General features: G+C 36.7%; 1 protein-coding gene across 3 annotated transcripts in view; it reads right to left on the minus strand.

Annotated features, from left to right (window-relative positions):
- The window catches only part of FBXL4 (F-box and leucine rich repeat protein 4), an 82,770-nt gene that overhangs the window by 43,563 nt on the left and 22,157 nt on the right, over positions 1–17,050 (minus strand). For all 3 annotated transcript variants that reach the window (XM_042986854.1, XM_042986853.1, XM_042986856.1), the window contains exons 4-5: positions 11,022–11,367; positions 2,970–3,214 (exon numbers count right to left, since the gene is read on the minus strand). In XM_042986854.1, the coding sequence (XP_042842788.1) occupies positions 2,970–3,214; positions 11,022–11,367 (591 nt within the window). The remainder of the gene's footprint in view (positions 1–2,969; positions 3,215–11,021; positions 11,368–17,050) is intronic.

Consider the following 17,050-nt stretch of genomic DNA (forward strand, 5'->3'; position numbering starts at 1 on the left):
GAGAGGAGTCAGGGGTAAAAATCTCTGCATAGCTGAGGTGGAGATCAAGGTGATTAATTTGGGCAACTATCCGAAGAAAAACAGTAGTGGAAAAATAAACCTAAGGCTTTTTGAGCATCAGAGTGATATGATTAAGCCTCAGAGCACAAACAGGCAGGGGGGCAAAGAAATATCCAAGACTTTAGGGAACTGTATTATAAAAGAAAAGTGGAATTATAAAAGATGTGATTTTAATGAGTAATGATATGCATGAGCAGTACTTGAAGTTGCAAATCACAAATCTGGGGATAGAATAGGATTTTAATAACTGATTAAAACTTTTAAGTTCTTGTTATTCCGATTCAACCTATTTTCCTGATCTTCTGAATAATATAAATTCCTAAAAAGTTCTTTGAAATCCAGTTAAACAGTTCCAACTTGTGAGGATAAGGTTTTTTGGCAACAAAAACAAACGGTATCAAACTTTTCCCAAAGACTTACTCATCATCACTGGTCTCTGGTTTAAAAATGTACTTTTTTTTCTTTAAAGTATTATAAATAAGTCTTCTTCACAGTAATGAGCATAAATAGACCGTACTTATTCATAGATTATTCATTAATAATCAAGCCATGAATATTTATTGTTTATTCTGGGAATGCTGCCTACAAGGCATAATGACTATCAATTCGGCAGTCAAGTCAAGGGGGCCAACAGCAATCAGTAGGCAAAACTCCAATACCTCCCACCCAGAAAAAGAATTCTCTCTTCTCTCCCTGGTATTTAAACTTTTTACTTTCTTAATGGGAACAAGGACTATGCTTAAAGGAATGCTATCAAGATTTATAGTTTTACTATCTGAAATACTACAGTAAAATATGGAAAACTTAAATGTATGTATGTACCTTCGTGATTATTTAAACAGCCCCACAGCAACTAACATGGCTGAACTGAAAATGGAAGAGAAATTGCTAGAGAGAGAGTAGATTGGAGATTTAGTCTTGCAGATCTTTATCCCTTATGAGTCTAAAATTAAAAAGTAGCATTACTAAACTTTCTTCTTACAACTTATGTCTCTGCTCATGCATCAGGATGAGCTACATAAAGGGAGTTTTAAAACAATGATTTAATATTACTGCTACATTTTACTCAGTATATCACGGTCATATGCAACATTTTCCCAAAGAAGCTGGGCTTCAGCTGTTCGCCATCAATGTTTTCTTTAATGTCTACACTCATTAGTTGTCATACTGTTATTTTATTAATTTTATTAATAAAAATATAGGATGTTTACATGTTTATCTTTATATCTTTATCATTTCTGTAGCCTGATGTAGGACTGTGTTCAACATCTCTTGATGTGGCCAACAACACTCACTATAATTCCTTATACACAAAGGGTGAAAACAAACAATAAATTCCCAGTAGTGGGAAACATTAAGGAAAGAGCTACAAGAGGAATGAAAATACCTGAAAGGTCCTAAGAATGTAAAATAATGCTTACTGACACAGTTATTCTAAGAGTCAGTTAGCCTTGATTTCTGACCTTAGGGCCTGCTCTAAATATCCACAGTTATCATTAAGCTCAGTTCTTCTTGGTCCTATTAGCAGAGAGCACAATTTTCAAATGAAGCGTATGTATCTGGGCCAAGGGGAAGTAGAAAGGATTAAGCTGTGTTCCACTGGATTGCTGTCAAATGTCTAGCAATTTTTAAAATGTGGATTCTACAAAAATTCACCAGAATCACACTGCCAAAAGAGAAATGCCCATTTTTCTACCACAGACATCTCCTCTTAAGAAAATTCACATAATGGAAACCATTTTGTATACATAGCATGTTATAAAATCGTTATACCCTCTGACCCACCACACCATAATGTTTTATCGAAGAACTCCTTTCCCTGGCTCTATTTTTGGAGGAAAAGAAAGGAATTCGGTGCATCCATGGTTTCAACATGTGCCATAAGCCATCACTGCTTGTGTTTATTTTTTACTTTGATGCATGAACTATCAATATTAGCACTTTGAACACATTGTGACATTAGTTATCTCATCTGAATCTTATGCTATCAAATATTTATTTTTGGAACTGCATCTTTATTTTTATAGTCTAGTCAAGGGAAAACAAGGCTCAATATACAAATTTCTAATTCATAAACCTCTGTTTAAGAATGTATCCACTGAGGATGCGTGAAGGGAGAGCTGTTGTTCATTTTTAAATTCTAAAAACGGGACAGAAAATTATTCATTAATCAAAAATCACAGGTAATTTCCCCAAAGTTTCTACTCCTTCATTATTTAACTTAATGAAATGATGGGATTAGAGTGTAACATACAATGAGAATAACTCTCAGCAAGGTTAAGAGAAAAACACCTGTTTGTATCATAAGAAAAATTAATATGGCATTACTAAATGAATATGCACTTGTGCAAGCTTTCAAATGTTTAACAGGTGACATTTAATAGTAAGGAAATGAAATGCTTCAATAGAAAGGAGCAGAAACACCTGGGCAGGTCTGCAAGTGTGGTCGCCTACTTAGCATGCAATTGCATTTTCAACATAATTAGTTTAAATGAGCTTCTAAATTTGGGTGATGTACTGCACATGTAATTAAGATTTAATTAAAAATGTTCCATAATAAATTGTTTTCCATTTCTGACAAATCACATTAGAGAGGTGGATTTTGATTTGGAAATAGTTTTTAAAATGTGTTAATCATCTATGCCGAAAATATGAGAAAGAAAAAAAAGGGGGGGCTCTGTTCAAAGTTACTTGGGACTTAAAACATATGAGGTAAAGGGCAGACTTTCCTTTTATCTCATTATAAAGTTTCGCTGAAGGGGATGAAGAAACTCACGTTTATAAGCAGAACACGACGATACACAGAATGGATCTCCTTTTTATTTCCGTATGGTATATGGTAGATACTTTCGAACTTTGGTTACGGAAAAGACCACGTAGTAACGACCGCAACAAGGCTTGGCACTAACCTGCTGAATCCTGCAACAGAGATGAAGCCCCTGTTCCCAGTCCAAGACAAGTTGAGCCACTGAACAAGGGTGCAGCGCGCCTGCAGAAATTCCAGAGAGGTGTCACTTAGTTTTGCCCAGTACGGCTGCAGATTGAGGTGGATGTACTGTAGAGGATCACAGCAGTGCTGGTTCAGTAGTTTGCAAGTCTGTGCTAGTCTACACAGGTCCGGCAGTGTAAGATGGTTCAGAATCAGTTGAATGAGCTACATCAAACAGAGAAACCAAGACCATCAGGACGGAGAAAGAAACAGTATCACGTAAGTACATCACATGGTCTAATAAAGAACAATCGTATCAAATTTGATGACAGTGTCTTCACATACTAGATAAACCAAGATTCATCCAAATTATCCAAATTAGAAGAAAGCATGCATGCAGAAGACTATATTACATTCAAAATTGTTTACAAGGTACTTCAAGTTCAGATTGACTACTCATTTTTTTCCAGTATAAACAATTTGGTAATCAATTTTTCATGGACTCAACATTTACTGAACATCTACAGCCCAGCAAGCATGGTTACGGAAGAGAGCTCCGACTTCCAGAGTTTTGCAGGGCCCAGTGGGAACTGGTTAGTGCAATAAGATGTTTTAATAGCTTCGAAAAAGAGGAGCATAGGCTGCTATGGAAGAGAAGGCCTAACCTTGAAGGAAGAGTGTATTTGCACGAGGAAGGCTCAGCTTTAAAGGGCGAGAGGCAAATGAGGTGAGAGACTAGTTAGTGGTAGGGTCTGGGTTACTAAGAACTTGAATTTATTCTGAAAGCAAGAAGGAGCCTTGAAGGGATATAAACTGCAGAGTGACAGGGTCAGATTTGTGTTTGGAAAGCCCACTGCAGAGGGTACTACTGGAGGCACGGAGGCAGGGAGGCAGGGAGGCAGGGAGGCAGAGAAACCGGTCAAGGAGCGATTACAGAATTCCCAGAGGAAAGAGAAACCACGGGCCTGCTAGCAGTGATGATGGAGTAGCACACGGATACAAAAAGTATTAAAGGGGAGGAATCCAAGGGATTTTTACCTCTAATTAAAATCGTTTTCCTCAAACTAGTTCAAGATTTGTTTTTTCTTGACGGTGCACAATTTGGGGTTTCTAAACTAATACTGTTGAATAGCCTATTCTGAACCAAGAAACACAAAGAAAAAAAAGACCAAATATTTGCTAAATGGTAAAAATCTTTAGATGAGACAGAATATTGAGTTTCTTGCTTAACGCAGTATGTTTATCTAGCTACATTTTTGTTTTGCAAATATGCCCCTTAACCCAAATGATGTTCTTCTATTTATTTGACTACGTAAACCCAATACTAGTTTCAAGTCATAATTTCACTGTTTTAGGCCAAAAGATTACAAAATAGTGACAACATGATATTTAAAATAAGCATAAAGAGTGCATAAAGTATGAGCACTGCTAACTAACATAAATATTGTGCTCCGTGAGGTTTGGAGGGTTTTTACTATTTATTTTTAACACTGAACTAGACTTTAAAAATATTAAGAGTATGTGTTATAAAAAAAAAAAAACAGGGAAATATAAGGAAATTAAAAATTAGTCTAAAATCTCATTACCCCGATAACAGGTAAACTGCTGACATGTAAAATATTATACAAACAAAAAGAAAATTCGGGTAAAACATTAGAAAAACCCAACACTGAAGAAGGGTAGTATATGAGAAGTTTCTCCCTATCTATCCTCAAATCTAACAAACCCTCTCCCCATTGGTAAGCACTGTTCATTTTTCTGATCTCTTCCAGACAAATATGCATGAATATGTATAAAATCCTATGTATGAATATGTATAAAATATGTATGAAATCCTATTTTGGATTTGCACTAAAAGCTATACCTTGCTTTTTTCATTTAATAATTTATCTTGTAGGCATCTTTTTATCTGCACATAGAAATCCACCCCATTCCTTTTTAAAGATGTGGCATACTATTCAACTAATTTCTCACTTACAGAGTTCCTGGGTTTTTCCCCATTGCAAATGATACTGCAATATCATTGTGTGTGTGCATATTTGGCAAAATTTGCAAATATACCTCAGGGTAATTGCCCTTCAGAGCATCAATTTACTAGAAACAGTGTAAAAAAGTACCCATTCACGGATGTCCTAGACAGTACTGGTATCAATGCTTTAAATCTTGCCATTCTGAAAGCAAATAAGGAAGAAACGAGAATAAAATAGTGTGACATTGTTGTTTTTTATTGCTGTTCTTTTTTTGTTTTTACTACAGAAATGTAACCCTTTGCCAAGGGAGTTGCCAAAGTTTCTTTCTTTCTTCTGATCTGTTTCTGGATTCTATTGTTCCATTTATTTATTCATTATTTCTCTCTTATCAATAGCCCTGTGAGTCAAATGAGTTTTGTTCTAATTTTTTAAAAGTTTATCTGTGGGAGTGCATTGGATTGTTTGCTTGCAAATGAGACTCTATCTTCTTCTTTGTTGACCCACAAATATCAGTCCTATAGCTTCATAATATGCTCTGTTATCTGGTGGGACTAGTGCCCCCCTCTAGCACTCTTCTTTTCCAGAATTTTCCTGAGTATTTTCATGTTTTTTTCGGGTGAAATTTTCAATTAAAGAACAAAAATTCTGTTTGTATTTTAATTAGGACTTCATTGAATACATGAAGGAAAACTGACACCTTTACTTCATTGTATCTTCTTATTCAAGGGCATGGGATGATTTATCATTTAATGATCTTTCATGTTCCTAGAGTTTCTAAAGCTATTGACTTTTGTCTATTAACTTTGTAACCTGCCAACTTTACCTACTGTTCTTAATAGTTTTTAGTCTAGTCTCCAAAGTATTCTAGTACAGAATCCTATCATCTAAAAAATGATGATGATTTTACAGCCTCCTTTCCAAAAATTATGCCTTTTCTTTCTCACATCTTCCAGCATTGGCTAGTACTTCCAGAACAATGTTAAGTAACATTGTTGTCTTGTTCCTGGCTTTAATTTAAATGTGAGCCACAAATGTGATACACATATATAATTTCAAATTTTTAGTAAATACATTTTTTTAAGTCAAAAGACTCTAGTTAATAATACTCTATTGTATACTTGAAGGTTGCTGAGAGTAGATCTTAAGCATTTTCAACACAAACAAAAAACGAGAATTAACGATGTGAGGTGATATATGTGTTACTTATCTCGATCTTGGTAATCGTTCTACAATGTATATGTATATGAAATCATCATGTTGTACACTTCACATATATACAATTATATTTACCAATTATTCCTTAATGAAGTTAAGAATAAAGGCAAAGGAACAGGTAATATTAAATATATTTAATAACATTAAAAATGATCATTTCAACATGTAAATCAATATAAAATTACTGAGATATTTTATTCTTTTTTTTTTTGTATGAAGTCTTTGAAATCTTGTATTTTACATTTTCAGCACATCTCAATTCAGACCAGCCATATTTCAAGTGCTCAATAGTACATGTGGCTAGTGGCTACCATATTGGATAATGCATTTCTAGTGTTTGATAATTAAATATGTTAGCTTTTGGTTAATGATATTTGGTAGTAGACAATTACTATCATATAGCTTAACAAGGTATTTATTTTTTTAACAGAGATGGATTAAAAATTTGGATATCTGTCCAGCTGTCATTTGTCAACAAATTTTGTTTATCCACTAAGATGACATAGGATTTTTCTCCTTTGACCTAGTACTATGGTATTATTATATAATTCTCTGATACCAAAACACTCTTGAATTCCAGGAATACATGCTGAATGATTTTATTGTATTATCTTTCAAAATAAGTCTATTTATTTTATTTGTTTGCTGAAGTACAATTGGTCTGTGGTATTTTTAGGTACTATATGTTATACTGGCTTCATTAAAAAGATGAAAACTTTTCTTTTTCTTTATGCCATGAAATAATTTAAATAATATAGGGTTTATCTGTTTCTTAAATGTTTGAAAGAACCTATGACCCACCTGGACTTGGCAATAGTAGGACCTTAAATATTTGTAGAATGAATTAAAAATCCATTGGTTTAACTATAATATTAAAAGTTATTTCAAGAGAATTTGTAAAGGCAGTTAGCGCAAAAAGGCATTAAAAATTAAGTATATCTCTGTATCAGAGGATCAATAATTTACTTTTTCCAGATGATTTGTAATTTAAATAATACCCAGCAATTTCTGGCATTGTTCCAAACAAAAGTCACCAATATGAAAAGATGTATATTTTGTGTGAAAACATTCTATGGTAACTTAATATTACATTTTAAGCAAATATCCAAATAGAAAAAGAATAATGAAAAGTCACTGAGACCAGGACACTGACATGTGAAAATGCACTTTGGGATTTTGATTAAATGAGAGATAACTGGTTTCAGGCCTACAGGAGAATACCCATTAATCATTATTTGTCTAGTGTCTATAAAAACATGTTTTCATACAGGGGTATCCCAGCATGAAGTACCATTTGCTACCACAGTGAGTGCAGGATGTGATGTTGGCAAGGGCTCAATTGTGCCCTTATTTTCAACTGTGGAAACACTCACTTGATATAGTTAAATGTTGGGGGTTTTTTTCACTTTAAATAATTTAGATTATCTTAAAAATAATTCGGGTAATTTTTTTTTTTTTTTTAATTTCTCCTTTTAGTCACCGTGAGATCATTCAGTGTTCTGCAGCATTAACTCTCTATGCAATGTACTCTGCTTTCATCATGGCTGGTTAATGTTCTCAGGACTACAGATTCTGTCCCTCACCTTCTCCCACGTGCCCTTGTTGTATTGACCAAACCCCTTGCCTGTATTGGAAGCTTTCCCTCTCTACTGCCTCCTTCCCTTCAGCCTAGAAACATGCTGAAACCTCTCCCAAACTGCATCACAAACAGAAAACTTCCTAATCTGCTGCTTCCTCCACCATTTGTCTTTTCTCCTTTTAGAAGGCAAGTTAGAACAGATAATACCTCTAATTCATACTCTCCTTCATTTTGATATGCCTTTTTTGAGTGCCATACAAAGGGGTGGAGTGTTAGTCAAGATGACAATATTATTCATTATTGGCGGACAGTCTTATCCATGTTACAGCCCCCAGAGTATATTAACAGAAGTATTTTTCTGCTTATACTCAGAGTAAACAGTTTTTGTCTCTGCTTCTTTCTCCCTCCTTTATGCCTTAACCAAATATGGCAAGGTTTTCTCATCCCTCACCTTATGTTCATGGCTCCACTGAACCGATAACAGTAAAGGATTATCAAAGATGTCCCAATAACCAAAACCTGTGGGCACTTGTAACTTAGCTCTCTGCAGCCATGTGGCTGACTGGGTCCTTTTTGTGTTTTCTAGGCCTCCTCTTGCTTTGCTCTTAAGACTCTCTCATTGTTATCCCAAGCGCCTTTTCTGACAGGTCTTCTCTATGAGACTCTTAGATGTTAGTATTCCCAGAATTCTGTCCTTGGCCCTTTATTCCCACTCTACAGAGTGTCACCAGTTAATTTCATCTACCATGATGCCCCTCTCCTCTTTCAAGTGGACTCACTCAAATGTAAACTCAGACCTGCCTCCTGCATTTCAAACTGAAACACTAACTGCCTACTGTCCTCAACCAGACAGCGGAGATGCTTTGATGAATCACAGGCACCTCAAAGTCAGTATATCCTTCCCACCTTCACCCACTGTTTTATGATTAATGGCATGTCCATCCACTTAGTCATTTCAACCAGAAACCTAAAAGGGTCTCTGATGTTCTGCTTCATCTGTAGATAAACGTTTACTACTTTCAATTCCTACCTCCTGATCTCCGGAATATTTCTCCTACTCATCTCCCTTCCAAATCTTCCAATATCCAGGCTTCATCATTTTTTGCCAAAATTACGGCAGTAGTTTCCTAACTGGTGTCCCTGCTTCCCCACCCTGACCTCCTCTTGCCCTATTCTTCATTTACCAACACAGTTACCTAAGACAGAAATCTCACTTTGTTATTCTCATTTTTAAAATAAATAAAATAAAACCTTCGATGTTTCCCTAATGACCACAGAAAAGGTTCACTCTCTTGTTTATACCATGACACATATGAAAGACAAAATTTACACGAAGGCCAAACACCTGGGCAATTATTCGAATTGTGGGCCAAGAAGTGTGCAAAAATGCCTACATATTGTGGATGATTCCTGGAATGTTAGCTATTCCACACCATTCTCTCCCATTCAGAAAAGCATTATGAATACAAGACAACACAAGAAAGTGAGTATGAAACTATTACAGGTATAATCTTGGATCTGCTCTAATTTTTCATCAAAAGTAAACTGATGCAGCAGTGATGCAGGCCGCATACTGCCAATGCTAGACTGTCCCAATCACTGTCATCTACACGAATGGTGTCCTGGGGAGTCAGGCATCGAGGCAGTCCTAAGCCTCCATCCAATTTCATCCTCTGCAGCCATCTTGTTCCCAAACGGGTTACAAAGTTATACTTCCTCTCCCCTCTGTACATTCTCTTCCCTCTGCTGGAAGTTCCCCTCAGGTGTTCATTTGAATGCTACGTGTCAGCATTTTATCAGGTCTGGATAAAATTCAAACAAACACTGTTCAAATGTATTGGCCAAATTTAAGTTTCTATTTTGTCGTTTTAGGAAATGGGTGAGAATCAAATAAGTGCTTTTGTTTCTTCCTGATGAACTGTTCCCACTGCTGTGAGGACAACTGCTCCTTGAAGCCCTGGGGAACAACACTGTCAACACCCTACCCCCTCCTCTCTTTCCCCAGCTCAACTCTTCCTTCACCTTTCCCCAGTCCTCCCATTAAGGGCCAGAGGGTCTTGTCCGATCCGTGAAGCTTTCTTTCTGTAACACAAGACTTGACCTAGACGGCCTGGGTGGGGTCCTGTTCATGGCTTACTGACTCAATTACCTTGGATCCTTCGCTTCATCTTTATGTGGCAACTCTAGCTACTTCACAGGACACGACAGCATTTTAACCGCAGAATGGTGCACAGGCATTGTAGTAACCATTAGGCTTTCAAGAGACTATCTTGCTGTTCTATGCAAGTTAAGCTACTTGTGTTACTACAGTGAAAGCTGAAATACCCACCAATTTGGAAGGCGGCTAGTTTAAATTGGCTAAAATTTGCGTTATAAACACAATAAACACAAAAAAACACCATTTTTCTTAAAAAGATTTGGTTATATTATTTTTAGCCACACACAGCAGTTTGTCAGCAGGGGACAGAAATGCCTGGCAGGATCCCCCACCACCAGGGGGTGTGCTTCTGGCATACGATGCCTCGGGGCCAGGGACGCTACATATACTGCAGAAAGGTGCCTGCAAAGACACACTGAAAATAAGACTTTAAGTAAAGGCACTCTGCACCTGCCTAGACCAAAAATTTCAGCTAGCCAGAAGGATATAAAAGAGAATTGATATAGAAGCATAAAGGAGACTTGGAGAAACTGTGGACTATCAAAGAGAATAGGCATCCTTCTCATGGTCTTATTAATACTCTAATGCAAAACAAAAGCGGTAAAATTACTTAACACAATTTTGTCCAGCTTTTTCAAAGTCAAAATACAGGTGACCCTTGAACTACAGCAAGGGTTAAGAGTGTCAACCTCCCCTCCACCAGTCGAAAATCTATATATACTTCTGACTTCCCCAAAAGTCAACTACTAATAGCCTACTGTTGACTTGAAGCCTTACAGATAACATAAACAGTCAAGCAACACATTCTGTATGTTAAACATAGTATGTACTATATTCTTAAAGTGACGTAAGCTAGAGAAAAGAAATTGTTAAGAAAATCCTGAGAAAAACAGATGTATCATACTATACTATAAAAAACTCTATATCTAAGTGTACCCACATAGTCCAAACCTGTGTTGTTCACAGGTTGACTGTATATGATACATGAGATTATGTACACCATACCAATGTTTCTATTTCTCTGATATCTAGCAAAATAAACATTAATACCTAAACATTTAAAAATTATAGTGTTATGTCCAATATTGCTACTGATTATCTTTGGCTTACCTCATAAGGCAGTTTATCAAAATATCCATTATTTGGCCCTTCCCTGAGGGCAGTACTGCTAAACTTTTTGTTAAGACTGTCCATTCCACAACCGTCCTTTTCTTCATAGTCATCATCTTCTAGATCATTCATGTCAATAAGTGAAGTCTTGAGAGAAAGCACTGGCTTGTCCTTCGTACCATGTAACACGACTGCATCTAATTCGGTGTAATAATCCAGAAGAGAACTATTTACTTCCAGCCGTATAAGGTTTGTGGGAAAATTTATCTGCTTAATACAAGGTTTAAATTGGCGAGCCTGGGAAGCATTCACCTTCGTCGGTCTCTCTGACCAAAGAATCTCCCATCTGCCAAAGAAAGAAACTTACCTATAATACACTTTAGAATGAGATTTACTGTTACCTTAAGGTTATGGCCCCACGCCCAAAACGTTATAGTGTGACACACAAAGGTATTAAATAAGGTGAACAGAATCAAACACAAGTGTTGTTTGTTTATAAACAAATTTATAAACTAAATGTCACAGACCTTGAAATATTTGTACTACTTGAATTATTTTCCTAACGTCCTAGAAAGTACTTTTTTGCTAATTCCATATCAGTCAGTTAGAAACTGGAAGAGCTAGCGTTACATGAAGAACACCACGCAGTTTTAAAGGAAAAGGATACCTGAAGTCAGAATGAGGTACACAGGAGGAATTAAGCTCTGTTGTGTACATGTCCTAAAGCCAACAGTGGAAACGAACATGATCATCTTGTCACCCCAAGCTCTCCTTTTCCAGCTTCTCCATTTCTGTTACTGACATCACACAAACTCAACACGTCCATTATCTTTGATTTTCTCTTATCGAGTCATTAAGTTTTGTCAAATTTTTCATGAAATCATCCTTTCTCTATGCTCTTCTTCTAAATTCTCATTGTTCTCCTCTTTTAGTCATCTGAGTGTGGTCTCTATCTGGCAAGTACCTAACACATAACAGATAAATAATATCTTCTCTACTCCTCCAAAACGAACTCTACTTTCCAGCCAGATTAATCATTACCTTCCAGATAATAAACTTATTTCTGCTTTTGTGTCTTTGCTCATGTTGTCTCCCCACAAAGAAATGCCCAGTTTGCAATTATCTGCCCATCTCTTCTTCAAGGCCCAACTCAGATTCCATCTCTTCATAGAAGTCTCCTAATAAAACTAATCTCCCAAATTATGTAAAGATTCTTCATAACCTAGGATCATCAGATATGTAATATTCTTCCACATGTGTCACAAGTAACCATTTCTCTAATACTCTTTCCAAATACATCAGAAAACAATTAGAAACACAGATAAAAAAAATACTTCAATAAACATCTTTCCATTTCTAATTATTGACTTTAGCTACAGAATTTTTTAAATACAGATTTTATGTCAAGACTAAGAATATTTTTAAATCTGAATACATACTACAAACTGCTTTCAAAGAAGCTTATGCTAATAGTATACAAGAATGGCTACTGAAAGTATTATTTATTTTTAAAAACAATCTCTAATTTTATGGTAAGCCATATCTCCACATGACAATTTATAATTCACTGATTACTAACAATATTTAAAATATTTTCATAAACTTATTAATCATATGAGGGGTTTTTTCCTCTAATATATTGCCAGTTCATTTCCTTGGCCCAGTGACCTATTAAGATTTAAGTAAAAACTGATTACGGTAAGACATTTAGGAAACTGAAATAGACAAAAAAGCGTGAGTCATCAACATGTAGGTACCCTCATGGTCTTTAAGCCAAGATGGCAGCAAGAAGGGCATACGGGGAATGGAGAAAGGAAGCATGATCATTTCTACCTGTGGGAATAAAAGCACACAGCAGAAGCTCACAGGGATCATAGTAAACGGATCACTACCCACTATAGTAGGAACTTTCGCACTTACTAGAAGCTTTATAATCACCTCATAGTTGCTACTTTTGCTGGTTCTTTCCTGAAAATTAGAAATAAAACTCATCAAACACAAAGAGCCTGTGAGTCCCGTATCTGGAGACAACATGAGAGTTAAGAGTGGAGAGACAGGTCCCACTCTATGACCCACCTTGACAAACTGGGGAAGAGTTCTACTCTAAGGAGTAGAGCAGGTTGTGGCGGGTATAAGAAGGAAAGGAAAGCAGGCTGGGCATCTTCCTCTTCCTGTGACATGGCAGTCAAGCACACTTGGAATGCCAGCCTAGACCTGGGCACCCCTACAGATTAATCGCAAAACTCTTGAGGGTTCCTAATAGTTCTGATTTGAACAATCTCTCATAAATTTATGCATTTACATAAATGCATGTAAAGGAACTGACGTATGAATCATTTAAAACCATGCTGGTAGGAAAATGCATTCCTAATTTTGAACAGTATATTTCCACGAATCAGGAGGTAAACGGTTTTATTCATTCTTTTGTTGCTATGGCAAAATGACATCAGATGATGTTAGAGAAATGTCTCATGTCTAGGAAAGAAGGACCAGTCAGGACCCTTTGAAATAACTGCCTGTACTGGTTCACAACACATGTGATCTTAAACCCAGTCTGTTTTATTATTTAGCTTCAATGAGGAGCTTTTACAAAGCTTAACAGGAAACACTGAAAATGTGACATAGAAATCATCTGTGCCAGATCCTTTGCAATAAATAAATACAGCTAATACATGCTCTTCATGTGCAGTTTGAACTGTATATTGTATATTGTATAAATGTACAAATATAAGCTTAAAGAAAAGCATTGACTAGAGCAGCAATATTCTATGTTAATAAGGTATTAATCTACCAAAGTCTTCCTTACCTACTCTGCAGAATGGACAAGGCTAGATGATGCTTCAAATTGACTTCCTTAACTTTTGTGGTATATCAGGATTAATGCTATTTTAGCATCACCTTCGCTTTTCTATGTAGCATGAATATTATATATTTACCTATACATATAACTTAAGTTGTAAATGTGACAGTATACTTAAAGGAGAACATCATCATCATCTTATCAGTGTTTAGAAATATTTAAAAATATGTCTAAATATAAAAACTTTCAAGTATCTAAATTGGTTATTTATATTTCACCTTTGTCTTGATAACGTAAAAAGTAACAAAAAATTATGAAAAGAAAAATTATTTTATAGGTCTGTGGCCAACTGAATTAAGTTAACATTAACTATGAGATCAATCAAATTGATCCTGAGGTATGTGCATTAAAGTGAATTTTTATTTAAAATTTCTTAATAGAACTAGAATGTATTATTTCAAAGTTAGCAAGAGAAAGGTATCTATTTTATCCAACAAGAAAATATGCCAGTATTATTTTATTCTGGAAAACTAAAACCAGAATCTTAAAACTAGTCCATGAAAACAAGCAAATGCAAACAAATGTACATGTGCACACGTGTGGGTGTATGTACACACACACACACACACACACACACACACACACTATTCTGTGAGATAGCCCCAACTCCTTTAATCCTCTAGATTTAGGACAGCATTAACAAGATTAAACCGCTTTAAATTGTGCTCCCTAGTCCACACATTTAAGTGTTTACTATATATGCTCACACACTGTATATATCTACCAGACAAGTCTGACCAACTCTAAATGCCCTATGTAAGTATTTTAAATCTACACTATCGCGTATGCAGGATTCAGCTCTGAATCCCATTCTGGCTGCACTATAGAACACTTAATTCTAGGATGGTAACCAATAACATTCACTTCACCAGCGCACTTATTTCCCTTTCTGTTGATGGTACTGAACGCCTACTATGTGTCCAGTTCTTAGAAACAAAGAAACAAACCACTCCTTCTATGCTGTTGATCTCGTTTCCCCATTGAGAAAGGCTCTCCAAGGCTCCCAGGAAGCAACAGGTAAACCAAAAGAGAGAGAGAGATGTTCACCAATGGAAACCAGAGAAAGCAAGTTTTCCAACATATTTAGGTTGGAAGTCAAGCACACAGATGCAAAAAGCTTTCCTATAACCAAAATTTCTCCTGGTTAGTAAGCATATGTAGTAGTCAGCACAAAGACAATTCTCTTGGCAACACTGCTCCATTTCACCAGCTGAAAGTAAATGGATAGAAGAGGAAAACCAACAAGAATAAAAGAAAAGGATTCCGATAGTATACCTACTCATTCCCTGCCTCCCAGCCTATCTCTAATTGGAACTAACTAGCATCTGCTTTAAGAACCAACCACTTTAGGGCCTGGCGACTTCCATGACAAAATCATGCTTCTTGGCCTACAAAATCAGGACTAGACTATGACCAATTTGGGAAACCGTTACTTAAGCAACTTCCTTTGGCAGCAAATTCTCTATGTGACAGCCACTTTCTTTTCCTCTCCTTTCTTGACTTCAGTATTATATAATTAAATGCTTTCTTTTAACGCTCAAAAAAAAAAAAAATCCACACCACTAAATTTTATCCCCAAATAACTTTATTCCAGTCAGTTTCTTTAACAGGACCTCAATTTGTCATTTTCTTTCTCCTCTTTTTCTGTCTCTCTCTTCCAATGTGTAACCCTGTACTAGCCTTTTTCTGACTCTTACACAAGCATCCAGTAAGATCTTATCCCCAGGACCAGGACACTGTGTAGTACCTATTTTCTTTTCTCTTAATAGGGCAGTAGGCAAGAAGTCAGAAGACTCTGAGATCTTACAGAACTACCTGTAACTTATCTACTTCATTCACTGAACAAAGAAATCAACCAGACGAAATGGGGAAAGACTGCTTTTGAATTTTGAATGTTCCGGGACTACAAGTCCATTTCCTGCAAACAAATTCCTGAACGACTCCAACACACTCCCTTGTTTGCTAACTCTTAAGATAGGCATAAAACCATGTACTCAACTAAAATACTAGGTAGTAGAGTCCAGTGGTTCCCAAATAACAGCGTGTGATGGAGATTTCCATGAATAAATGTGAAAAATAAGGAATGTATTGGTAAAAAGTTAGACAGGGAAGGAGGCAGACCATAAGAGACTCTTAAAAACTGAGAATAAACTGAGGGTTGACGGGGGGTGGGAGGGAGGAGAAAGTGGGTGGTGAGCATTTAAGGGCACCTGTTGGGATGAGCACTGGTGTTGTATGGAAACCAATTTGACAATAAATTTCATATTTAAAAAATATGCACAAATATACATGTAAAATGCCAACCATTCTTTAAGATTCTGATCATGCTAATTTCTCAGTATAAACTGAGGTTTCTTTTATGACATGATGGTGATGACAAATGATGTATTCCATTTGTTTGTGTTTTTAACGCGTACTTACTTAACAAAGTAAATAATGTGACAACCTGTATCAGTTTTTATGATCATTTTTATTATGTTTACTAGTTTAAGACCGCCAGCTTTCTCTCCCTGTAGTCCACTTAGACCTCCTGGTCAGTTCTGTGTGCCCACCTTCCACATCTCCTTGCTTTGCTCCTAAGGGCCTCGACCTGCAGCCTTCTTCAAAGTACAGTCTCTCCATCCAGAGGGCAGCATGTGCCTAAGAGACTTCCATTCCCCTTCCCACTCCCCTGGCCACAGCCCAAGACAGGTGCGGGGAGTATAAGAGCCCACCTCCCTAATAACTTTTCCTCCAGGCAGACTGGGACTTCACGTGAAAGCGCCTCCTTGCCTGACTTCTTCCTCTCCCTAGCTCTCCTGGCTTCTCCAGGAGCACTTCCAGAGCAAATCATTTGCATAACAGCAGTCTTGAAGGTCTGCTTCTGGAAAACTGGATCCAAGAGCCCTGCGATTCCCAAAGTGTGGAAACCACTAGGCTAGATCTTAAGAATGGCACTTACACGCTTGTGGCCCTTCACTAGCTTATTCTCCGCACTCTTGAACCTTTTTCAGAAAGTTCTTCAAACACCCAGATCTCATGTCATGATTTCGCCTTTGCATGTGTGGTTCTCTCTGTACCTCTCCCATCCAAACTAAAGCCTCACTCAACCTTCGGCTCTCGGTTAAGTTACTTCCTCAGGGAAGACTTCTCTGAGCCCCACAGATTAGGTCTTCCCACCACCAACACA

The sequence above is a fragment of the Panthera tigris genome, chromosome B2 (assembly GCF_018350195.1).
Source record: "Panthera tigris isolate Pti1 chromosome B2, P.tigris_Pti1_mat1.1, whole genome shotgun sequence".
Classification (NCBI taxonomy): domain Eukaryota; kingdom Metazoa; phylum Chordata; class Mammalia; order Carnivora; family Felidae; genus Panthera; species Panthera tigris.